This window comes from Molothrus ater, chromosome 3, assembly GCF_012460135.2.
Source record: "Molothrus ater isolate BHLD 08-10-18 breed brown headed cowbird chromosome 3, BPBGC_Mater_1.1, whole genome shotgun sequence".
Taxonomy (NCBI): domain Eukaryota; kingdom Metazoa; phylum Chordata; class Aves; order Passeriformes; family Icteridae; genus Molothrus; species Molothrus ater.
The window spans coordinates 53,097,083-53,123,228 of NC_050480.2; the positions used below are offsets into that span (position 1 = coordinate 53,097,083).

The 26,146-nt window shown below is 41.9% G+C and overlaps 2 protein-coding genes across 8 annotated transcripts in view; one reads left to right on the top strand and one right to left on the bottom strand.

Annotated features, from left to right (window-relative positions):
- The window catches only part of ZDHHC14 (zinc finger DHHC-type palmitoyltransferase 14), a 94,742-nt gene extending 89,606 nt beyond the window's left edge, over positions 1 to 5,136 (bottom strand). For 2 of the 6 annotated variants that reach the window (XM_054514471.1, XM_036381306.2), the window contains exon 1: positions 3,824 to 5,130. In XM_054514471.1, the coding sequence (XP_054370446.1) occupies positions 3,824 to 4,074 (251 nt within the window). In that variant the 5' untranslated portion in view covers positions 4,075 to 5,130. Of the gene's footprint in view, positions 1 to 3,823 lie in introns of all 6 variants that reach the window. The other 4 variants (XM_036381303.2, XM_036381302.2, XM_036381305.2 and 1 more) reach the window with 3 other exon arrangements.
- Positions 5,137 to 5,200: 64 nt separating this feature from the next.
- Positions 5,201 to 26,146, top strand: part of TMEM242 (transmembrane protein 242) — a 40,489-nt gene continuing 19,543 nt past the window's right edge. The window contains exon 1 of one of the 2 annotated variants that reach the window (XM_036381308.1): positions 5,201 to 5,260. Coding sequence is in view for 1 of the 2 variants with exons in the window: in XM_036381307.2 (XP_036237200.1) it covers positions 25,831 to 25,966 (136 nt within the window). In the remaining variant the exon portion in view is untranslated. Of the gene's footprint in view, positions 5,261 to 25,779; positions 25,967 to 26,146 lie in introns of those variants that run through there. The other variant, XM_036381307.2, reaches the window with a different exon arrangement.

Sequence of the window (26,146 nt, forward strand, 5' to 3'; positions counted from 1 at the left end):
CCCCATTTTGCTTTCCTGTAACTTACAGAAACAGGATCCTAAATGGCCATGAGCATAAAAGGCTCTTATTTCTTTTCAAAATGTATACCTAGCTAAGTGCAGCAAGCATGAAATATGTTAGTTCTGCCTCTATTGCACAAATAAAGAACTTTACACACATGTAAATACAATGGTTCAACTGGCTACACACTGCAACAGATCTGCCCTTCAGTTACAGATGCTATCCTTGCTCTGTGGAGAGGTAATTTGTTTTCTAAGCTTTAAATGCAGCTACCTTGATAAATGAGTGCTAAGTAGTTTGGAAAAAATACACATCTCTGTGTACTGGTGCAAGGCAAAGAAAAAAACCAAAATGTAACACAAAGCCAAATGTACAAGAAAAAAGAAGAAACAGCTAAATAACTCAAGGTTAGGGTTAGAAAAAAGTTCCAAGGTAAAGTAACATACCCAAATTTCAAAGACAAATTCAGTAATTTGTGGTGTCTCATCTTGAACAATTTAAAATAGGCATAGTTTTTAAGAACAGCTCAGCACAGCATCCCTCTTAGGACCCATAAGTGTTTGCAATCATTCAAATTACATTTAATAAACAAGTTACAGAAATACAACTGCTTGTTATTTGCAATCTCTTCCTTTGGAAAGGGAGGGAAGCAGGACTTATAAATATTTTACCTGCTTGAAAATTCAGGGTTTGTTGTTTTTCTTTTAAGCAAATTGTGGCTTATCTCTTTGAAAATGAAAAAGAACAGTGAAATGATAAAAGGAAGAAGTGGAGATGCACTTGGAGTATATGAGAGATAAAAGTCAACAGAGAGAAGGGAATAAAACCAGCTGAAAGCAGGAGCTGGAAAAAGTAGGCAGGAAAAAAGCACAAAAGCATAAATATAAAGAAAGAAAGATTACAAAGGCATGACTCAATGTCAAAAGCTATACAGGTCAAGATGTGTGACATACATTTGCTTTTGGAGACATAGGATTTGCTGACTCTGAGAAATGTATATCTTCCCTGAAGAGCATTCCAAAGCACATGAGATACAGCTCTGGATGTATGGATATCAAAAGTAAAATAGAAGGGAGGGAAATCACACTGAAGGAACAAACAAAGCCAAAGTATAAAGGACATGTCAGCATGTTTATGTTAGCACGATGCTTTCCAAGGAATTAGCTGTCAAAGTAATCTTTCCTACTTCCCCCCTTCCCAGCCTGTAACCGGGGAATTACCTGAACCATGAGTACCCATTTTCAGGTTTCCAAAACCAAAGGGAACAAAATAATTTATTTTCACCGTAGCAAAAAAAGAACAAACATTTCCAAGAACATACAGGTCACTTTCTTCTTCAATGGCAGTCTGACCTTACGTTTCAGGGCACACGTTCATTTACAAACCATTTGCTCCACAGGTACATAAAGGATTGAAAGACGTTTCTGTCATATTCAATAAATGGCTGGTTAATGAGGAACACCATAATCAAATCAGCCAACAATGGCAGTGACACTTAACACTCAGGATGTTATCACTGATCAATACACACTACTATGAACAGACAAAAGTAGAAACTGCTTGAAAGTAACACTCTTCAGTAAGAGACTCCCTTCTTTCTAACATAACATTAACAAACCCCTGCAGTCTAACTATCACAGACGTACTGAACACCATTCTCACAGTCTTTAGATTGGGGTTTTAATTCGCCTTCAGAGGATGAGTAATAATTTTTCAATGCAAGGGCTTTCTAAAGACCAAAATCTACCTTATCATTATAAAAATGAAATACCATTGTCACCTTCTACTTTGATTTTCCTTAGAAGTGCAAGTGATACAAGAGTGACTCAAGACCAGTACACAGAGAATTTATATAGTTCTGTTATATAAAGTCCAAGATTCCTCCCTGCTTCAAGACTGCCAGTAAGAGTAAGCACCAAGTATATATGAAAATCCTTGACTAAAAATCTTGTCAATCACAGATGGTTACACTGCAAATATTCTCAAATACTCGATGGAAGTTGCAGAATTCAACTCTGGTAGAGCATGTAGCTCACAATGATGAAATCAGAACACGAACAGCTAGCAGCTCATCCTGTTTTAGAAGTTCTGAATCAAGCAGCTGCAAAGAAAATTTATCTCTGAAAGATCAAAGTGTTAAAACATATAAATAAATTGCAAATGGTGGCTTAATAAATCAGTTTTACAATCCTGATTACAAAACATTATACGTTCAATGTTCTGGTATCTGCAGGAAGTCCAGCAGGCTTCAGAGGCTGCGCTGAAGGTGATGAGACTGCACACAGACAGAAGTGTCAGCCCACACAGAAAAGCTTTCCAAAAGCTTAATCATGGCAAAGAGCAGAGAGTAGCACCCAGTCCTAATGCAATACTATCACACTATTAAAGGTTACACCTTTAATACCCATTTAAAACCAGGAAAGTAAACACACTTGCAGTGTGGATACCATCATTGTCTGTGTTACTTCAACTACTCAAATGATACTTAAGCTGCTTCATAATGTCTGCAGGAGAATTTACATTTAATAAATCCCTCTAAAGTAACCTGGAGCCCACTAATGACAATTCATCTACTGAGCTCACATATACATTTAGCCACTGGTTACCTCCTGAGCATTTTTACCTTCTTTACTGCTACCACTATTGTTAGGATGATCTGCATTTAACAGGTACAATTTAGGGTTTGTTAATGTCCTTATCTTGTGGCTTGAAGACACCAAGTAACGAATGACCTTTGGTTTTCAACTGTACTGCTTAGCAAAACAATTTCTGGAGGCAGCATTGAAGCTTAGTTATAAATAATAGTTTTTATTGCAGAAAAAAAGTAATTTGAAGATATTTTACTGCCACAGGTCAAACCACAATAATTTAAAGCAGGTAAAGGAGCACTACTAACCCTTTACGATAACTCAATTATTCTTATGGGAAGTATTTTAGCAGTGTGAACTTCTTTGTACTTGGTACCTAAATAAAAGTAAGTAAATAAAAGTTACACAATATTGCTCACATCAAGTGCCTAATTCTTTGCTGCCATGTGTAGTTAACTACTACAACATAAGAGCAAAAATCAGTATATTTGATTTGCTGTCACTGTGTGTTCACTTTATATAGATGAAAAGGACTCCAGAGCTACAGAGAAAAAGGCCCTAGAAGGATGCCAGAAGCTTACCTAAAATAAAAAAATACGGTCAAAACCTCCAAAGCAAATGTAGCTTCAACTAAGACTAAACTCCCATACAAGTTATCACAAAGAGAAAGTAATGCTGTTACCTAGTGGTGGAAAGTTAGGTACATGCAAAATTCTTGAGCTCTTTTTTTTTCTCCTCACTTCAAATTCTCGTTTACAAGCTATTAAGAAGATGTCAAGAGAAAAAAAAATAATCATGCCCAATTAATAAACTTAGGAAAAATACTGCTTTTCTTGCCTTGGTCAGTGACTCGCCTTTGTCACTGACCCTGTGACAAAGGGTCAGTATTTTTCTATGTACCAGTTTTGATTCTCAGAGCAACTGACAGATGAGGAGCCTCATAATTTCCTGGTCATCCCAAACCTGCTGTTTTACACTCCTCTTTCAACACCAGCAAGTGCTGGAAACCTGTGGTATAAAAGCAACTGCAACTTTAATTCTCATTAGTTTTCCACAGAGTATGATAACCCAAACTGTATTGTGCACCCCTCAGCATCTTATCAGATGGTATTTTCAATTATATAGATCAATATTGGTGGAATTCTCCTAAATAAAACCGTTAGTGCTGCTTTCAGCCAGAAAATAAATATCTAGAGGAGGACAAGGGATATATGAAGACTTTAAAGTCACTTACTCAAATGCAAAGAAGAGTCCACTGGTGACCAAGATGAGAACAAGAGTCAGGTAGAAGACTCCAGTCTGTCGAGCCATCATGATCCTCCCATTGCAGAAGAATTTGTTTCTTCCAGGAAAAACCTCCCATTTTCTCTTGGGAACTGATTTCTTTTTCTTATGGGGAGACTCCATGGGAGACGAAGAGCTGTGTGTGCTGATCTGACTGTATTCACAGTCTTTCATGGGCCCACTACCACCTCCAGGAGTCATCAAGAAAGAGTAAAATGTGGGGAGAACCCCACCAAAAATATATACAAATATATATGTGCAAATACTCTTCTGACCAAGAGAGCCCTCTCCACCAGCCCCAGTTAATAAAAAAAGCAAATAAAACGATGAAAAGTCTGCTACCAGACTAGCAATAGGTGTATCATGCAAACACCACTTAACTCTTCAGAAACCAAAGCTGTCATATCAGAAACGCTTGAGAGGGATCCTTCCTTCCTCCACCAGTTATAAAACAGCCACGTAGGACAATCCTTTTAAAAACAACTTATCACAAAACAGGACAAAAAGAAAAAAAAGAAAGTAATGATAAATCAGTTAGGCTCTCAAAAAAAAAAAAAAAATCAGTCTTTTTACATCAAGTTTATTTTCAAATGGGAAGGTTTTTTCCTTCCCACGCACACCCTGAGAATTTTCTCCGAGGGTCAGAAGGTTGGTCAAGGCAAGTTTTAGCAATCGAGTCTATCATTCATAGAGATTTGTTATAATCCTCCTTTGCGCAGCAGATTCCACTGCTAAAAATGACCATTCCTAAGACGTTCCCTCGAGAGACACGCGAAACAAATCATTAAGGGGGAGGGGAGGGGAAAAAAAAAAAAAGAAAAAGAAAAAAGAAAAAAGGCAAGTAAGGAACCAGGCTGCAACTCCAGCTTCCGAAGAACACTTGAAGCTCTCCTCTTCCCGAAGCCGCAGTCCAGCGGGAAGCGGCCGCCGCTCCGCGCAGACCGAGGGGCGCAGCGCTCCCCAGTCACCGCTCCACAGCAGGGGATTCTCCCGAGCCCGCGGCAGCCCGGGGCACGGCCGCTCGCCGACAGACACCAGCGCTTCGGGAGCGGGTCCTCCTCATCCTCCCTGCCCGCGCCTCCCCTACACAACAGGTCCCCGCCGCCGCCTCATGCTCCCCAGCGCCTCGGCCCCGCGGCAGAGAGAGTGGGAGGCAAGGGACACGGAGGCTTCTCCGCCGCTAGATCTCTGCCAGCACTTCTCCCTCCCCGCACCATCCTCGCCGCCCGGCTCAGCGCCGCCGCTCGCACCCCGCCCCGCCGCAGGCTCTCGCCCACGGCCCGCGGCGGTGCCGGGCCCCCCCCCGCATCCCGCCCCCTCCCCTGGCGCACGGGAGCGGCTCCCCGCCGGCGTCCCCGGCTTCGCTGTGCTCCGGCCCCGCAGCAAGGTGAGAAAAACGCCCGGCTTCCCCTTTCGCGAACCGGAAAGCTGCGACTTTCTCTTCACCCTTCTTTACGAGCCTCTATCCAGGTTTCCCCCCGGCAGCCAGACCCCGAAGCAGCAGCTGCCACCACCTCTTCATTTTCAGGGGGAGGAGGTAACCACCGCAGCGCCGGCCGCCCGCCCGCCCGCGGGAGGAGCCGGCGGGGGACGGGACCACACAGGCGCGCACCCTCCGCCGCTCTCGGCCGGTCGGTCACTCAGCCGCTTCTCGGCGACAGGGCAGCAGGTCCCTCGCACCAGCCGGCTCGGCCCGGCCCTCTCCCCGGCCACTGGAGCGCGGTGACTGCACTAACTCTTCTCCATCGCCACCTCCCCGCAGGTAGCCGCCCGCCGGCCGGGCTGGAAGCGTAGGGCAGCGAGCCGGGCAGCGGGTGTCCGCGCTGGAGCCCCGCTCCCACTGCCGCCGCCTCCCGCTCAGCCGAGCCGTCCCCGACCCACGCTCCGCTGAGCCGCGAGCGGTGTGTGCCGCCAGCCCCGGGCGGCAGCCGCGTCCTGCCCCGCTCCCACTGCCGGGCCGAGGGCGGGCAAGTCCCGCCAGCGAACGGTGGACACGGGGAAGCCCCGCCCGTGCGGCCCGACCTAGCGGGATCAGCCCCCGCCCCGTGCGGACTCGGACGCGGCGCCCAAGACACGCCCCTCTGCCCGCCGGGAGTTGTAGTTTCGCTCAGTTGTAGTTTTGCCGCCGGAGGCGGGACGGCGTCGCGCGGGACTACAAGTCCCAGCATGCCTTCCGAGCCGTCCTGGCGGGGCGGGGCCGGGCTGAGCCGAGCTGCACCGGCGGCTCTCGGCGGGCGGAGACTTTCCCCGGCCTACCCCGCATCCGTCGCCCCATGCACTGCCCCGCTTTTCCCCGGGCAGCAGTACGTGCCCTCCCCCGCCGCGGAGGACCGCGTCCGAGTTTGTCATTCAGTCAGGCCGGAAGGCCGGCGCTGGAACCCTCAATCCGTCCCGTCGGGAGCCGCGTCGCCCCGCTGCGTTCCGGGTCAGCCGGTGTAACTCAGAGGTGGTTCCTCTCCTCTCCCTCTCCTCTCCCCCCCGCCCGAAGCGCTCGACTGCCCCGGAGCTGGGCCAGCGCGGCTGGCCCTGCTTCTCCTGCGTGTCAGTGCTTCCCTGCTCCAGTGGCGGCATCCACATGCTCCATTCTGCTGTTGGAATCACAGAGACAGCTAGGTTGGAAAAGACCTTTGAGATCATCATGTCCAACGTACGAAGTAACACCATCTTGTCAACTGGACTATGGCACTATGTGCCACATCCAGTCTTACCTTAAAAACACTTCTAGGGATGGTGACTTCACCACCTCCATGGGCAGTCCATTCCAATGTTCAGTCACCCTTCCTGTGAAGAGCTTCTTCCAAATGTCCAACCTAAACTTCTCTTGGGGCAGCTTAAGACTGTGTCCTTGTGTCCTATTGCTGGTTGCCTGAGAGAAGAGACCAACCTCTATCTGGCTAGAAACTCCTTTCAGGTTTTTGTAGGGAGTGATAAGGTCTCCCCTGAGCCTCCTCTTTTCCAGGCTAAACAACTCTATTTCCCTCAGCCACTTCTCCTAGGACTTGTGTTCCAGACCAGCCTTGTTGCCCTTCTCCTTACGTGCTCCTGATCTCAGCATCCTTCCTAAACTAAGGGGCCCAGAACTGGACACAGCACTCAAGGTGCTTCCTCACCAGTGCCAAGTACAGGGGAAGAATGACCTCTCTGCTCCTGCTGGCCAGGATGGACATTGGGGCACACTGCTGGAGGTTTGTCCACCAATGCTGACATATTCATACAGACCCTCATTGTGTCCTGACTGCACATCCCAGGAAGTACTGCGCATCCTGGAAAGGTATGAGCCACAAAGGGAAAGCTTTCCTATAAATGCCATCCTGCACCAAGGCCTTCTCTCACATGGGCACTGGTGCAGGGGTGCCTGCAGAAAGCCCAGGGAGGCTCCCCACAATTAAGGCAGAACCACTCTCAGAGCTGCTTGCTGTTGTTTTTGCCTTGTACGTTCTCCATATGCATCCAAAGAGGAGCTATGGAGCTGGTGACAGGTCTGGAGCACCTTATGACGAGCAATTGAAGGAGCAGGGGTTGTTTAGCCTGGAGAAAAGGGGGCTTGGGGAGAGTTCACTGCTCTCTGTAACTACCTGAAAGGAGGTTGTAGCCGGGTGGGGTTGGTCTCTTCTTCTAAGTAACAAGCAACAGGACAAAAGGAAATGCCTCAAGTTATGCCAGGGAAGGTTTAGAGTGGATATTAGGAGAAATTCTACACTAGGAGTATAGTCAAGCATTGGAACAGGCTGCCCAGGGAAGTGATGGAATAACCACCGATATGGTGCTTTGGCACATGGTGGATTTAGCAGTGCCAGGTTTACAGTTGAACTCAATGATCTTAAAGCTCTTTTCCAAACTAAATTATTGTATAATTTTATGTTAGCACTGGCATAAACTAGTGCTAACAAAGATTCATTTTGATTCATCTTTTACAGTTTTGCAATTTACTAGCAGAGCTGTGTAAGCTATAGAGAATGAACTAGTTTGGGACATGCGGTAGGAATCAATACAGTTCAAAAAAGCCACAAGCAAACTGAGCAAACTTTTGTAAAAAGCTGGGGAAAAAAAACTTGGTTACAATCACCTGCATCTCTCATGGCTGAATGTTGTCCTAGGAGACAGCAAAAACACGTAAGGATGCAGCTGAGTTCTCAGGCAATGTGTTTTCTGTTTTCATAATTTAATTTTGAATTTTGAAATGGAATATTTATCCCTTTAATACAATAAGCTAATTCTTTATCCATAAATAGTGCCTGATAACAAAGGGACCATGGAACAGACTGACCAACACTGGGTAACTTCCCCTTCCTTGGAGGAAATGAATTACTTTGGTAACCAAATTACACACAGAGTACCCTGGTAGACACTCTCCTGGTGATTCTACAATCCATTTTATTGATACACAGAAAGAATTTTGGCAATGTTAATGACACATGGGAAAAATATGGGGGGGTTGTCTCCCTCTGCAAGGTGTAAAGAGGTAGGCCTTTGGCAGCAGGATGTAAAAATAGTTTCTGATATCATCTCTCATGAAAATGCATTGGCAGCCGTTTTCCACACATATAATAGATGCTGCTACATTATTCCTTCCCATCTCTCCTCCTCCTCTTGTAGTGCCTGTTGTCAGCAGTTTGCCTGCAATCTCATAACTTAGATATCACAGCATTTTTTATTCTTTGAAATGGTCTTTATAAACAGCTAATAACTTTTCTTTCTTTCTTAATGAATACAGCACCTATGTATTCAGAAGGCTGCTGACAGATTTTTTTTGGTTCACTGACAAGCATTTTTAGTGTTCATCAGGTTTCTATTAGCATATTGCTGGAGCTCTGTCTTCAGTGCTTTGACAATATTAATGACTGTATCATGTCAAATGCACTGTTCTCTCCTGAGATTACGGAATATTTTAGACATTCACAAATAGAGCTAATGGTTTATGCAAAAATGTCATTGTTGACTTATCTTCACAGGTAGCACTCAGGCTAATTTCAGAAACACTCTTCAAAAGCGAAACACTTGTAAACAATACCAGCACCTCATTCAAACTGCTGTCTCATGCCACAGTATTTCCTTGGGTTTTAAGGCATTGTAGTTGAGAAGTCAACCTCAGGCATATTAACTGAGAGAAATATGTAAAGGAATTTGAGGAGTGCTGGGAAGAATAATTCTAAAAGTCAAACTCAGAAAACAAACACACTTTTATTTTCAATAGTGAATCTATTTTGATTCTACCAGGATCATCCAGTCCTACACATTGTACTTTTCATGATAGCCTATTTTAGTCCCTAATCAGTACTAGTATTGCATTGGAATTTAAAGTGTCATCCTTAAAATAAAATATGTAAGTGTTATCTTTAAAATAAAAGATATGTTATCATATCTTTTATATCAATACCTCTTTGAAGGTTTTTTCAAAACAATTTGAAAACTCCCCTACAAAAGGCACTAAATATCAATATTTCATGTGATTCAACATTATCCCTCAAAGTATTTATTGTTAATTCACATTAACGAAAATTGGTTTGAGGCACTAAATAGTTGAAATCTAACAGTAGGTAGGACAAATATTCTCCTTTCAAAAAACTTTGTAGGTTCAGGTGCTGCAGTATGTGCTCTTCCAATTTCTGAGCTGTGACTCAGGTTGATCTCATGCAAAAGATGAATATGATACAGCAATGTTGCCTAGCTTAAAAGAAACCAAGACAGACCATCTTTCTGTTAGGCAAATGCTAATGAAAAAGCTGTTGCTGCTGAAAATTCCTGTCTCTTACCCTGTCTACAGTGTGGAGGTGTCACAAGGGCAAGTCTTGAAACAACAGGGAAGATAATTTGCTCTGATGACATGTCACCTTACATTTATAGAATATCTGTTAGCATGCTTCATGGCAGAATCTGCTTGAATGTGTTGGAAGCAGTATCAGGAAAAGTATTTAATTGATTGAATAAACACAAAGTAGCAAACTTCAGCATTTTGGACATAAGTCTCTGTACACCATATATCCAGCACTGCCAAATTGCTTTTTGCTTCCAATCAGAAAAGGGGGCTTATATAAACAAATATGTAAAACACTTGAAGTGTCAAATACTGAACTGAAAGTCCTGCTATTCTTACAGATGGAAAGTAAGTTAGGCACTGCTGTGTACACAATTTCAAGGCACATTTTAGACACCCTTCACAATTAATTTTGAAAAATAAATGAAAAAATTCAAACAAAGTAGCAATAATACCACTGCCATGCAAGACACTGACAGTGTCTTGCACATTCCATACTTGCTGAATGCTACAGTACATCATACATGCCAGTTTACAGTGTTAAGAGCAAATAATCCTTAGAGTTTTCTACAATATACCTGGTTTTCTAACCAAACATTTCTCTCCTTTTTCTGTGCTGTTTTTCAGAAGTTACCTCTCCCTGCCATCATTTTAGAGTCTTACCAACTATTTATTTTGTGAAAATACTTAATTGCTTTGAAAAAGGTTTTGTGCAAACTAGAAATATTACATTTCATAGGCGCTGGCAGGAACAGAGAGTGAGAATGCACATCAGAATCTCTCTAAATAAAAAAATAAGGGTTTTTTAGGTCCAAAAAGCTGTTAAGTATCTCTTAAGTCTTGCTTTTGAAAGACCAAGATGGCTGTCATTTATTGTACAGCTTTCTAACAGAGTGCAACATATATTACTTCTCTGCAGTGTGTGAGTTTAGAAGGCAAGATGAGGTAACAGAGCTTTTTCATTGCACGTTCTGGAGACCAGAATCAATTTTGTATTTACATTTATCCACTGCATGTTGAAACCATATCTCTTGATTGGGGTGGTTTGTTTTTTTTTTTTTTCCCCTGTTTCAAAGCATTAGAAACACAGCTGTTTGTAAGTTAAAAATCTGAAATTGCCTAATCATATAAAGTCTGGAATCTTTTGGTAGTTTTTCAACTTCTGACTTTGGCCTTCTACCATACAATTTCATTGCTTTGGATAGAAATCAGAATCGATGGATATTTTAATTTATTCCAGCAGAATAAAATGAGAATTCTCCTTAAAATGCTGTTAAAATCCAGAAGTTTTTGGAATTGGCCATGCTTCCCTGATCAATGACTGTTTCCAAAGATGAAGGTAGACAGCCTCAAAATCTTACAATGAAATCTTACTGAATCTTACTGAAAAAATAAAGATGAGCATTGCATGAAGTTGTCAGTGTGGTATTTTAAACCTATTGAACATTTTGTCTTGCTCTAAATTGACTGAAGGGAAAAAAATTGTTTTTTCATTCTGTGAGACTGACACAGAACATGAGCCAACCAAAAGAAATGGCCAAGAAAGTACAGTTACATGAGGAAAACCCCCATGTTTTCCAGTGTTACCAGTCACATCAAAAGTTCCCTCACTGGAGCCAGGAAATAATTTTCCTTAATCTCCCATTATGTGTTAGTAGAGTACACTGCACAAAGAGTGGAGTGAATTACAGTTTGTTTGATGCTTTGCTCCCTGTGAAGAGCCTTGTAGATGCAGAACAGCATCATTTATTAAGTCAGTACTGTACAGAAATTTCCAGTATCCTAATCCCACTTCATCAAGCCAAAAAAAAAAATTATTTTTTTTTTAGGAATATGTATAGGAAATGAACGTAGCACTTCAGAGAAATAAACAAATGATCCTATCTGTACTCTTTACCACACACCTGCTTTTCAGTTTCTGGGAGTTTTCTGGCTGTTTTCAACTCCCTACTGTTGAGCCAGGTCTCATTCTTTGCGTTCTGCACAATTGATGTAAAGACAAGTGTCAGTGGGGGCAATGGATGAAGCAAGCTGGATTTCCTCTTCCCACTGTGGCTGATGGGAGCCTGCCCACAGGCTGAGCAGGGGCCAGCTGGCTGCCACCACATGGCAAAAGTGAAGTGACAAAAGATGGGTGAGTGCTGAGCAGAGCTCGCAGCTCACCAGCACCAGGGGAGGACAGCCTCTCTTGCTCCACATTTCCTTGTGCCTGAACCTGCAGTGAAGGGTGGCTGTTGGCCTGTCCTCTCCTCAGATCCTTCCACCCTCTCCCTTGCAGTCTCACCACAGCTTATCAGATGTTTTGCAGAGCTGTCTTGGTAAAGAATATCAGCAGAATTCAAAAAAACCCAAATTATTTACTTTTTTCCTTTTTCAGGAAGTTAATTTTCTGCTGCTTTAACATGCTGAAATGACTTGGCAAAGGACATGACAAAGCATGACAAAGGACTGCAGCAAGGGAGGGGCAGGAACAGAATGCCCAAGGAAAGGGAAGTGAAAGAATAAAGAGCTTTCCTCTTTAAAAAAATATCTATTATATAAACTTGAAATATATATAAAGGGGCAGAGAGTAGGACTGTAGACAGCAGCTGGATTGGTATAGGCTGCCACTGAACTTCAGGCTCAACCAGATTTTGGTTATACCTCCAGGTACTCATGGAGGCATTCCAGAGGATGCAAGAGCTGGCAAAACATGAGGAACAAGACACAGCTTAAAGACAGAAAAGGAAGGGAGAGCAGGACCTTGTATCCCTTAGTGATGGGCTGTTAGCGCAGCCAGCTCATCATGACGTGCCCAGGGTGGTAGTACATCACACCCAAGAACTTTAAAAAGTGTTGGCATCAATTTCCCTTTTTTCATTGATTTTCTAGAAACTTTTAAAAAATATAGGTAAACTTGAAACCTCTTCTCTCTTTTCCATTCAGCTGAGCAAGTTTCAACTTACTCTCTGTGAAGAGAAGTCCGACGGATACTTACTAAGCAATTGCCTAAGTCTGTTCCCATAGGAAACAAAACAAAGAACACACCTACAAAGGGTCACACAATTAAAAGGATGGTGTCAACTACAATTACTTTAATTAACTAATTAATGTAGTAAAAATGTTTTGATACTGTTCTTTAACTAGTATCTCCTGTTTAAAAAAATATCCCTTTTACAGGTTTTCTTTTTCCCCTCCTGTTTCCTGCTTGAGGCTATAGAAGGAACTGTACTTCTGGTTGACAAAACAGAAGCAAATACACTCCATTTTATCTCATCTACAACCTTTTTTGCCCCTCTCTGTGTATATTTCCTTGTGCCTCTTCCTTCTCTTCTCTGCTGCCTCAGTAAACACCCACTCACAGTACTGTGGGAAAGTAGGAACTTATGCTTTGCTGTGGAGTGCAAGAAAGTGACTCCATCCAGCTTATGTGGGAGCATGGCACTCATTTTGAGAAAAGTCTTCTTCATAATATAGTTGTGGGCTGTTTCACTGTTTTGGACTACACATTTTGAGCATTTGCAGAAGCATTTACATCCATTGCTGTCAGTGGAACGCATCCATGATGTCTTATATAGAGTAACACAAAATACAGAGAAGGTTTTCTGGAGGAAATCAGACAATTAGAAAATTCTGTGAATCTCAGAAAGGCCTACCTGCATCATTAAACACTTAACTAGGCCATCTCAAAATGGAGCTAACTGCTTGTGAAAATCTCTCCATTGTCACATTCAGCATCATTAAGGGGGGAAATTTAGTATTATGTAGTTGATTTTCTCTTGAGCCTTTCTTTTCTTTCCCTTCTCTGCCTTCCACTTGGTTTTGTGTCTATTTGAGACCTGCCCCCCCTCACTGTAAATACTTTATCTCAGCAAACAGCAATGTTGGTCTTAGGTTTCATACCAACCCCTCTTTCCCACCTTCCTAACATAAAACAATGAGTAAAAACAAAAGGGAGAACAGGTAATTTTACACCTCTCAGAGCTATTGTTTTCAGAAGAATAAGCCAGGACTGCTGCTCAAGGGTGCAGCACTGCAATGATTGAATTCATTTCAAATTTGGAAAGCCTGAGTTCCTTCCCTTCCCCCTCACCAAATAGGATAACAAAAATTAGTTCATTTACTTGGTAATTTATACTCTGTGGAATCTGAATATTCAATGAGCTCTGTATACAAAAGACTAGATATGACTCATGAATCATATGGCTGACAACACTGCAGTAAGAAAGGAAGTCTGACAATTAACAGAAATGTGATACTGATCATACACAAATGTGGTCAGAGGCATAATACAAAAACATTTTTCTTCTATTTTTGTTCATGCATTTACTATAGTGATCATTCTGATATTTCTGTGAACACTTAAATGGATGGACTTTGCTCACAAGTGTGTGCCCGACTAGGTATGTGTTTATGGAAGCAGAGTTTTAGCAATTACTTCTGCTACTAGTACAACATCTTCTGATGGAAATCTGACTTTCACTCAATAAATGCATATTCCATATTGAAACCAACATAATGGCTCACTTTCAAGTGTTCTCGGAAGTTTGTCTTCTTCAAATATGTCTATGTGGGTGTCATTAGACCTATTTCTATTTTTTCCTGTAAGATTTATTAATCTTAATTATTTTAACCAATAATTATTCTTTAAAAAATTCAAGAACTTCTTATAAGAAAAGCTAGGGGACTATTTGGATGGTCAAGAGAATGTTTTGGCCAAGGTTCTGAGAATGATTGTAAATACTTTAGAACATAGGCTTTTTACACCATAATAGGAGAACAAGCTTATAAACCTGATTTTTGTAGAGTTAGTTTAATCTAACTCTAGTGCTAATCTATTAGCATTCATCTAAATTAATTCTGATGAGCACATGGCAGTCTGGAGTATAATTACATTTTAAACCAATAAAACTGTAACCAGCAAATCTAGGAAAACTATTCAGAATTCTAAAGAAAATTATTCATGCAATAAATAATATTCAAAGATTAGTCTTGGAGGCATTCTGAATTGGTATGTTTTATTTGATTAAGAGAAGTGTAGGTACAGAATACCAGAGGGAATAAAACAGGAAAAAATTAACATTGATATACAAATATAAATATTTGTATGCAAAAATGTATTAAGTGGGGTTTCATATAGAAGAATGAAGTCTTCTTCCATGAGGACTGAGAGTCCTTCATCAGCCCAGCATGAGCCCTTGATGCCTCAGAGATGGTGAATACTTGCTAAAGTTGATGGCTGAATCTTCAGGTGGCTACTCAGAGTTGAGGATTGGGGACAGAGGACATCAGCAGGAGAAAAGCCTGGCATTCACTTCCTGTGGGAGAAACTGCAGGTGGACTTTTAGGGACACCATACTCAGAAGGAACACCTTGTGAGGGGAAATAATCTTTAAAAACTTGCTTTTTTTTTTTTTTTCCCACTTGTGAAGATAACTACAATTAGGAAGATTTCTTCCACAGAGAAACTCTAACAAAAAGCAAATTACTGGTGGCATGAAGGGGCAGCTCATGGGGATTTATGAGAACCCAATTTAACTTCCCGGATTTTTGTGATTCTCTTCATCCAAGCCATCTGGCGCAGAGCAGCTTTTGGCACACAGGTCAAAGCTAGGGCTTTCCTAGCGGACTGGCTCCACTAGGAGAGCAGCCCTAGCTGGGCTGGCTTTCTTCACATTCACAGAGCTTATTTTAGTGCAAAATCCATCCCACGCTGGTTTTATCTGCGTGCCACAGCCCTGGCTGTCATGCATTATGCACAAGGCTCAGCAATTGTGTGCTCCAGCCGCAGTCCCTAACCACAGCACGTGTCTCACGATAAGCCTAGAGCACACCTGTCACCTTTGTGCAGCCTACACTACAAACACACCCCACCCCCTGTTATTTTGCTTTGCTTGCTGGCTGCCACTCTGCCTGCTCCTGGTGCAACAGCTCAAGAAATCATGACAGCATCTCAGGCCTCTCCTCAGCCTGCCTGAGCCAGATAAGCCAACTCTAGATATCACATCTCAATACCTTGCAAGAACTTCTAGAGTTATATGAAATACATTTTTTTTTCAATAACTTCATAACTTATGAGGTTTTGCATCTTGAAGACTATCATTCCCTGTGGCATCATGCTGTGGTCTGTATTTGGAACAAGCAGCAGATAATCAAAAGCTCTGTGCATGCCAGATGCCTGTCTCAGAGTTAGCACCTGCCATTCAGCAGGAACTGGCATTCTGGGCAGCCATGCATATTCAGGAGGCATCTAGTACAGATGAGCTTCAGCAAATCCAAGGGTCTGTTTTCAGTCAAAGGCATATCTTCAAAGCCATTCTCCACAGCTTATATCCCTACATAATTAATCTTCAGCAACATTGAAAATATTGATAGCTCTTGCCCAGTCTGGACTCCCCCATTGCCAGGAACAAAAGACAGGATTTACATTCCCACAGGATGTGTCTATGCAATTCTTACAACTACACTGAAGAGAAAAAATATCAGTCATTGTCAGCTCTCTACTCTTCCAGAGTGGGTAGCTGGCACTCTCTCCCCCACTGCAGAACCTCAGCTTCTGCAAAGCTGGAGAACTTGTGTTTATTTCAGGCATTGCTGTCTTTTTATCTTGGATGAAGTGTCCATACCCAGCCAACCTGCACACATGCCGTGTTGTGAGGGACTGTGCACTCAGCTTGTTGACCACGTGGACTGCCAGGATTCATGGAATGTCAATTTTCCAGATTCTGGGAGAATCCCTATGAGTGGATACATTCCACATCATCTCTGTATGCAGGGTTTGGTGTGGTGAATCCTTCAATGTGGAATAGCCTGGTAAAATGATGTCCTTCAGTCTGAGTATATCTATTTCAGCCTCTAGGCAATTCTGAGCCCTGGGATGGTAGGCAAACAACACAGCCTCACAAGCACCACCTGGGTCTGTAGGACAAGAAAGGCATTACTTTAATGAATGTTCATTCCAACCAGTGCTTACAGGGCATAATTGTTCTCTTCATACATATCCAAAAAAAATATACTCATTTATTTCCTTCCTCTGCACCTCCTCAAGAAGAAAAATACAAGTTTCCTCTCTATACAAAAAGACAAAAAAAAAAGAAAAAAAAAAAAAAGAAATCAATCCTCCCACTTCCTTTTTCCACCTCCTTCCAAACTCATGAAAACCACCAGTTTATCTCTCCTCTCCACCAACCTACCGGAAGGATACAGCTCCCCATCTTCTTACAGTTGGTAAAATTAGCTCCTCCCCTGCCTCTGAGGAGTTGGAATGCTCTTTTTGAAGGTCAGTGATCAGGCCTGTATCTTGAAAGGCTCACACAAAAAAAAAACAACCCAAACTCTTTTGGGCAGATCAGCTGTTTCTCACTGCTTTGTTCCTGCTCCATATCCCCACTAGGCAAAGGCAACCCATATTCCCTACGATCCCCCTCCAGGAGGCCAGCCATGGAGCTGAGATGAAGGAGGAAAACACCTGCCTTCGAACACCTCACTCAAAATGGATGGCAAGCAGAAAACCTTAAATAAAAACGTGTTGTACAGTACATGTAGATCTAAGTACTTCTCACAAATAGAAGAGTTCATCATAATTAACCCCCTTGACTTAAATAAACCCAGGTGCTTATGTCTTAAGTCTCCATCTAGTGTTGCTATGCAGAGACCACTTTAGAAAATAAAGACTAGATTTGGCCACCATGGATAAGGGATGCTCAGGCTAGTTCTGTTGCTTGGTGGGCTGACAGAACCCACGTGGCTCCTCCTTGGATGGGGTTTTACAGGGTGAGAGTCACTGTTAAAAGGGGAAGGTGCCAAAAGAGGTTTTGAAGAAACGCTCCATGGTATATGACTAGCAGCCAAAGCCAGCAGCAGTGCAGAAGCATGTCCTCTATAACATCCAAATTTCTTACACCAGGAGTGAGAGGACATCATTACTGCATGGCTTGAAGACAGACATACAGCTGGGGGGGAAATAACTCTCTCATGCTAGCTAAGGATTCAAACCAAGTTTTTATTACAATGGCATACAATTTCCTGTTTTGAAGGAAATTTTCACGTTTCCTTCAAAAGAGGAAGGAATTCACTGGAGTGACAAAAGATGTTGTCTAGATCTTGAAAAATGCAATTAAAATATAAAATTCAAAGAGAAATGGTATGATTTCTGAAAATCATGAAATTAAGAATATGCTTTTTGAAAATACTCGCTTTGAGAGAGCATACTTTTTTTTCAGTAATAATTAGAATGGGAATACTAATTTTAAATGGTAAGGATTTTGAATTTTGAATATTAACATACTCTTTGAGCTTTAATTTAAAAGTTGGTACAATTTATAATTTTGTAAGTAAAAAGAAAAGTTCCTTCCATCCTTAGGAGTGCTATTACTTTGTATTATTCTTTATATAATAAACTGTTTGAGATTAATTGTATCAATGAAACACATTACACTGTTGTTTTAACATTTGGGAAAGCAAAATAAATTGTATTGACCAACAAAGATCTCCTTAAAATCAGAGACAGCTTAGCTCACTGGAAGAACACTGAGAAATTGTGCTGGTAGCTGCCAATGTTTGGAAGGCCTGCTGTATCCAGTGGTAATGATGTACTGCTTGGAATGAACACAAATTAGATCACAACATACATCATAGGGATCCATCATCTGCATGGCCAAATGCCACTTTTATGCCCTCCAAAAGCATTTGCTGTCAGATCATTTTGTTATGTCTTTGTCCACGCACATGTCACAACCCTGGTGTTTATAAAGTTCAGAATTATACTTTTATTTTCTGTCAAAAATGAAACTAGGAAGACTCTCTTCAGTTGCTGCTTTTTTGACTGCTTCATATCAGACAGGAATACCCTTTTTTGTCAGTTCAAGGGATCACAATTCTTCACCCACCTGAAGAGGAAGTGAGAAAAGAAAAGAGAGAGCAAGGGAGCTTTCCTCCACTCCTGTAAGTTTCTGTGGCTTCTTCAGAGCTGAAAACATTTTAAATGTCAGATGTTAATCAGAAACTCTAGGCTGCTTAGTGGCATCTGTGCCTCCTGGTTCTACCAAGTTGATCTTCCAGGTTCAGTTGATCTTTCATGTCGTCCAGGGCCTCATGTACCATGTAACAGGGCAAACCATCCATGTTTGCCCACTGGGACATTAGGTTTAATAAAATCTGTATGATATACATCCATGCAACATACATGCACGGGTACAAACTCCATATCCCCCCTCACAGACAGAGCAGTGACCCCATCTGACCTTCCAACCTGTCAGCTTTTCATGGGGCTGATAAAGCACCCTTGTGAGCTACCTCCTGACCCAAGGGTTTATGATAAGATCAGAGCCATAGTTTAAACCAGGTATCAATCCTGACATAAGCAAGAATACTCATACTTTCAGTTCAGTGAATGTGACAGAGTGTTTGTTCTTAAATGCAGTATTCCCATTTCTTTCTCTAGTCCTCTCATTTCTAGAGAACCAAAAGTGCCATCCAATGAACACAGAAGGAGATGAGAAGTCAGCTGTTAGCTTGAAGTTATATTTTGGCTCTAAAATCAAAGGTCTCTTTAAAGCCTAATAGAATTATAGACTCAAGTCTACCATTAATAGCATGTATGGCGCCAGTGTAACAAGAAATGGAAATACATTGCCCAAGAAGGATTTATGAAGTCCAGTAATTCATGTTAGAGTTTTCACAACATAGTAATTCTCAAAAAGTCTCAGGTCCAACTTACTAACAGTGCTCAGTTAGACATTGATCCTTTAATGAAGGAGTGCACTTTACTGATTTTATTTTGGCAAAGTTTCAAGTATGGAAGCAAGAGAGAAAGAGAGAGAAAGAAAAAGTGCAGTAAAATATTCAGCGATATTTCTAATCTGCTTTGTATGTGGTGGTTTTAGGATATTAATTTAATCTTTCCATCCTCCTGGATGAATTACTATGGAGCCCGCAAATTTCTGAAAAAAATGCACAATTTTTAATATTGAGTTCAGCAGATTATATAAAAAATAGAGGTGAAGAAGCAAATATCAGATTTAAGGATCATTTCAATAACAGGCTTTATTTCAGGTCCATAATACACATAATCTCTAAAAATAATGCATAAAAAATATTAGTTAGCCTATTTTTGACCATTTGTGTCTCTGTAGTGCTATTCCAAGTGAGCTTACTGATTTTTTTTTAAACAGTGTACATTTAGTTTTAATGGTTCGGCTCTTCTTCAGTCATCAATAGGGAGCCTTGTTACCATGGTGACAGACAGATGGATTAATGTGATGTTTAGGGAGATACAGTAGTGCCAAATTTTGATATATATGGTAAGCTGTAATGTACTGCATACACATGGGGGCATGCATGCAGAAAAATTCAGGAACAGTCTCCCATATGCACAGAGTGTCTTGACACAATATTCCCACTATCTTCTGCCAGAAAGTGGCCATCTATCTCCCACGTTATGCTCTTGAAAAATACCCACCCTGTTGGAGTCACAGACTCCAGTTGCTCTGGAAACTTAAACGGAATGTGTGATGAGGCCTGTTGGAAAGGGCGTGTTCAACACCTGACGTGTTGGCTGCATGTACTAGGCCATGAAGCTCCGGTCATCGGGCAGTGACTGCCTATAATCCACTCCTTGCAATGCAGCCTGACATCTTCAGCTGACACCTTTCCATTTGCCTGCTTGCTTTATTCACTGCAGGTCTCGTTAATGAGAAAGAAATGTGAGATACACAAAAATCTTTGGGTTTTTACAGAGCACAAACAGGTTATGTGTGGAGTAATCCTTCTTAAAATTTTCACACTTCCTTTACTTTTTAACCTTTAATGACCTGCACCTTCCTCACCCATCTCACTCCCTTCCCCAGAGCTGCTAATGAGCTTTCCTGTTTTCAAAGTATTAGATTAGCGGTTCATGTCTCGCAAACACCCTCAGACGGAGATGAAATTAATACAGGAAGAAAATGTGTGACAGTCATGCTATGAATTCCTGTCATTCAGACTGTGAATCCCCCATGCTCACAGAACTAGGAAATTATGCTAGTTGCATAGTTTTATTTTATTATATTTTACTTTATTTGCTGTCCAACCTTTGAATCGTTCTGTCATTGCCAAACATCTTCAGTGCAGAAACATATCATAAGATGCTACTGAAAAGTCAAGTAATTTTAAAAGACAATTTGACCTGCCAAGTAAAATTCTGGCACAAACTTGGTGCTCTTAAAAATAGTTTAGATGTGAAATCAGAAGTGCTTTATCCAGAGCACAATATTAATTTATGTAACAAGACTAATTTAATTAGAAATGTTTTCCATCCATCTACACAAAGTGATAATTATAATTCATCAGGAACCTAGCCTAATACCAGCTCTCCTTCCAGGCCTTTTTAGATTGTAATATTAAACTATACCAATTAAGCTCTGTGAATGACTGCGAAAAGGGCCTTTGGATATAATTGCACTGAAGCCAATTAGGAAAAATATACATCTCATATTCCTGACAATTAATTCTACAGTTGGCTTTCTCAGCAGGTGACATACTACTGGCATACACAAGACAAATTTATAGTGGCCACCTCCCCACAATAAAGGAAATGCCAGTCCAATTTCTTCCTCTGCAGCACACAGCACTGTTGAGGGTGCCCAAACTGGTGTCACTGGCCATAGGAGCATGGGGTGGGGCATGGGGTGGGCACAGTAGCGTTCCCACAGGTACATGCAGCAGCTTCTGAGGGACCCTCTGCTGCCCAGTGTGTGCCAGCAGCACCCCCCTCCCACCCTGCAGCCACAATGGTGTGGGGGCTTCCATGAGAGCCAAGCTTGAAGTTACCCTTGCCTATGAACACAATTGTAGAGGAGTCAAACCAGACACCCAGGTCTTGGTGCAACCTCCTTCCCAAAGCAGGCTCAAGCTGTATGCTCAGAGCAACTCACTCACAGCTTTATCCTCATGAAATCTTCCTTGAAAAGAAACTGTACAATCTCTCCAGGCAGTCTGATCTCAGCCTAACTCTTTGTGGGAACCTGTTTGAGTTACCAAAAAAGTCATCTCCTAGAGCCACAGCAGGACAACTCTGTCTATGGGACTGTCTCTGAGAGAGGCCTCCTTTGTCTTGCCAACCATAATTTTGGAAGTTTCCACTTCTGGCCCCATAGGCCAGGAGCAGATTTTCTCCGTAGAAATCCTGCTCCCAGGCTGCCACCCAGCAGAACCTGGTCAGATGGTCTGGTGGTTCAGGATTCCTGCTACTACCTCAGGCTGCAGCATTCCAGTAAGAGTGGCTGAGACACAAGTACCAAGCCATGCTGTAGTGACACCAGGGAAATAATAATTAATTTTGCTGTTTTTTTTTTTTTTTAATTTAGTCAGAAATACTTTTTTCTCCTGGACAACAGTAGAGGTTTTTCTAAAATTGTACAGCAAAGTAACTATTAAAAGTTCTATAATGAAATAACATACTAAGACTACTAAAGATGTAGTATCCAGTGAAATGAAAAAGAAAAACAAGCTTGTAAATATATTTTCTAGGTCACTAAAGACAGTGGAAATACCACAGGAATTGGGAAGGAATCTGTGATTTTCCTCTCTAGTAAATGTGGGCAAATCCAAACAGATATGGGCATATTTCACTTCCCAAGAGAGAGTATTATAAACACTGAGCAGGTAATAAAACATATAATTTTGTAAAGGATAAGAACAGAAAACAAATAGATACAGACATATGAAAGAAGACCCTACTTAAGAGTTCTCATATCTGCAGCCTCACCTGAATTCCGTCCAAGGCATGTGACAGCCTTTAAATGTTATCAACAGCTCTGAAATCTGTAGTGTGCCTCTGACCAGCCATAATGTCATCATCCCCAAATGCTAATTTGGGATTTATAACTGGGACTCTGGCCAGATTGCCAACAGGACTTTTGCCATTTACTGAAACGTGGCCAAGCTGTGGCCATAACAAACAGTGCTGCTGTGGTGTCTCTGCAGCATGCCTGCACCCTCAGTCTTGTCCAAAGTTATGCCTCACATGTGCTCCTGAATACCCAAATGTAGAAGTGAAATTAAGGAAGAGTGCTGCATTTTCTGCAGAAGCAAGCTGCAGTTTAGAAAAGCATCTCTGGGGCTGGGGTAGGTGGCTGGAAATCTGGAGATCCAGCCTCTCAGTTCTTGCCTTTGCTGGAGAACCACAGCAAAACTTTGTGCAAAATGATTAATCTCCTTATCACCTCCAAAACAAAAAGTACCCCTCCATAAGCAGATGAAGCCAGCTCAACCAGTATTTTTTATGTGTCTTTTGATTCTCCAGTGCAAGGCTCTTCTTACAATTGTGAGTACATTTGACAAATGAGCACTGCCTTTTGTGAGTATTTCTGTAATTAAAGCCTACACATCTCTATTCAGTGACCAGATTTTTGCTGCGGTGAGACAAGAGATCTGAGGACAGACTCTCAACATGGGAATTTCAGCCACCAGATCCTTTGGAGATGCACAACAGTAACCAGCTAATTATAAAAACAGAAGTTTCTGCAGAAACCAAATCATAGCTGCAGAGCACTTTAATTTCTTGTCCAATCGACTAGAAAATTGTTTGGAAATATGTAACTGGTTTCTTCATGCCCCTGCCTGTACACAGTGCTGATGCTGCATGGTGCTTTCAGGAATATCAAAGCTGCCATAAATAGAGGAAATAACCCCAGTGAGTCAGGCAGAGAATAAAGCTCAGCTCTCCTGAGAACCAAAGGGCAGCTCAACTGCTGCATTTTTCTCTCTTTCCAAAACCAGTGTCCGGCTCTTTCCCAAGTTCTTTTACATAATCCAGTTCAGTTACTGAACACATCAGTTTAACCAGTATGCAAATCAATCTCCTCTATTTTTGGATTGGATTTTCAAACTCCAAACAGGATTCTGCGTCTCAGGTGCCAAAATTTTTTGCAGTGGCACTCAAAACTTTTGCCTATATAAATCAGACAGCTAACTTAGTGAACATAACAAATGACTGCCTTTATTAAGTCCCAGCCAGCTTATCAACTAGCTTTTTTGCCTCTGAATACCTAAATTGCAAGCTTGGTGCTCAAGTGGATCTCACTGTTAGTGGAGGTGGCCAGGTACCACTGTGCAGCCCTGCACCAGAGAGGAAGGAGAGCAGCAGACACACAGGCCAGGACTGAAATATCTCACAGCATCACATTAAGAAGTTTGCACACTGGGGTTCTATTTCTTGATAGAGCTGCTTATTGGCAGCAATGCCATGTGTTTGCAAGGGTTATAAAAATCTCTTAGGGAATATATTTATGCTAAGTTGTTTCTTTGGTTTTATTTTAAAATTTATTTTCTTCCTTGTGCTCTTGCTTACCCTCCATACTCCTCCCTCACCAATACTGTACAAAAATATGAACTCCCATAGGAGAGGCACCATGTTACCAATTTTTCATTAAAACCCAGGGATTGATATGAAATTCCTAACCATAACATCTGAATCACAAGTGCAGATTTACACATCCTTTGAAGTGGAACACATTGGTTCCCTCTCACTGTCTGCTTTTGGTTTACAAAGTTTTTTTGCAATAAAAAGAAAAAAAAAAGCATTTTATTCAATTATACAACAAGAAGAGATTAATACTGTAACCTAAATGAACACAGTTCTGAGTATCTCTTGGGTTTTTTAAAGCAAGTAAAATTTACAACACTAAGAATTTTAAGTTATTCAGAGTGGATTTTATGGTCTTTATGCTCTACTTTCAGTCTCTCTGAATGATTAATAGAGACAGATCTGATCTGACTCTTTTAAATATAGACTCTTGGCATTGTTCAAACCAGGATTAAATAACACTATTACACCTTTCTCTTCTCTTTCTTCCTGGTTCTGGAAAAAATGGAAAGAAAGACTGATGTGATTTCAAAAAACCATTGATTGTCTTGATTGATGTGAACTCAAAAAATTATTCTGAGAAGAAAATACAGGATTGTTATCATCAAAGACACAAAATAATACAAAAGACACAATAACCTAATTCTCTCACAGTTCAAGGATTCCTCTATCAGGTGCCGTGATGATCTTGACACCAATTACAATCAAAAAGACATGCATGCTCCTGTTTTAGTTTTATGCATTCTAATAAATTTTAATACTTTATATAAAAAGTAATTTCTTCTTTTCACATTGTCACACTGCAGTTTTTCTAAGATGTCCTTCTCTAAGCTTTTCCAGGATGTTTTGTTATTATTTGTGACAAAGTCCAATTCTATTCCAAAGCACACACAGGATTTTGGGGTATTTTTTTCATAGGAAAAAGAAGAAGGAATAATTAGCTTGCTTTCCAGATTAGAAAAAAATGAGTTAGTGATGGGCTCTCTGTGTAAAATATTGCTCTAATTTACACAGTAAACTATTAGGAAACAGCTTTGGGTTGGTATTTAGAAGTATCATGAACAGGAAGTTTCCCAAAATACTCATTTCTTGCCTAGCAACCCAGTCCCTATAATTAGACCCTTAGATACATGCTATAAATTATGTTAAAAGATACAAAGAAGGAAGATACAAAGCTGGGGAAGAAACGCTTGGTTTGGATTTATTTACATTCATTGTTTGCTGTTGAAGTACTGATTGTTATAACTAAAAATTCACTTTACCTGTTCATACTGAATCTTAAGTTAGTACACTGTTTGATAAAGTGATAAAATTAGGTAGCACATCAATTTATATTCATCAGCAGCTGAGAATTAGAGTGGTGCAGAGATGAAAAAAACTCTGATTGTATGTTCTCATAGTGTGAAAAACTATTTACATAACTTGAAAGAATGACAATTTGGAATGAAAATATCTACTTTAAAGGAACACCGTTCATCAAGATACAGCTTACTAAATTAAGAACGGAATTAATAATGTCTCCCAGTTTTATTTCGTAAAGTGCACTACGCGATCTGTCCCAAGGAACATAAAATACCCGCAAAACCAAACCCCTTATGCGCCTGCTACAAAAGACTTGATTTAAAAGAGCCTTGGATAACTTTTCCCGGTTTTCCCTGTGCGCGGTTTGGCCTCCCGGGATGCGGAACACGCCCCAGGGCCGGAGGCCCCTCCTAAGGGGGCGGCAGCTCCGCCCGCGCCCGCGCTGCCGCTGGGTCCCGCCGGGCTGCGCGGCCGCGGAGGGGAAGGAGGAGGAGGGAAGGCGGCTGCGTGTCCCAGCCCAGCTCCCTTTCCTTCCGGGTTGCAGCCTCCTCGTCCTCCTCCTGCCGTGCCCTGGGCCATGGGGGCGGCTGCCGGCGGGGCCGCCCATGACGGGGCTGTGGCCGCAGCGCCGCCGGACCCTGGGCGCGGGCTATCCCTGCCCCGAGGGGCTGGGAGCTCTGCGGCATCCCAGGACAAGCTCTTCTTAATCAAAGGTGCAGACAGCCTTCCTCTTCTTTCCTCTCCTCCTCCTCCCCCCTGCACGGGTCAGGGACGAGCAGCAGCGTGTCAGGCAGGCCGAGACCGTCCCCAGCCATGCTCCCCTTTCCGTAGCCCCAGGTTTTGTCCCTCTCTCCCGCCCCTGGGGAGTAAGCCAGACGTTTGGGAATGGCCTC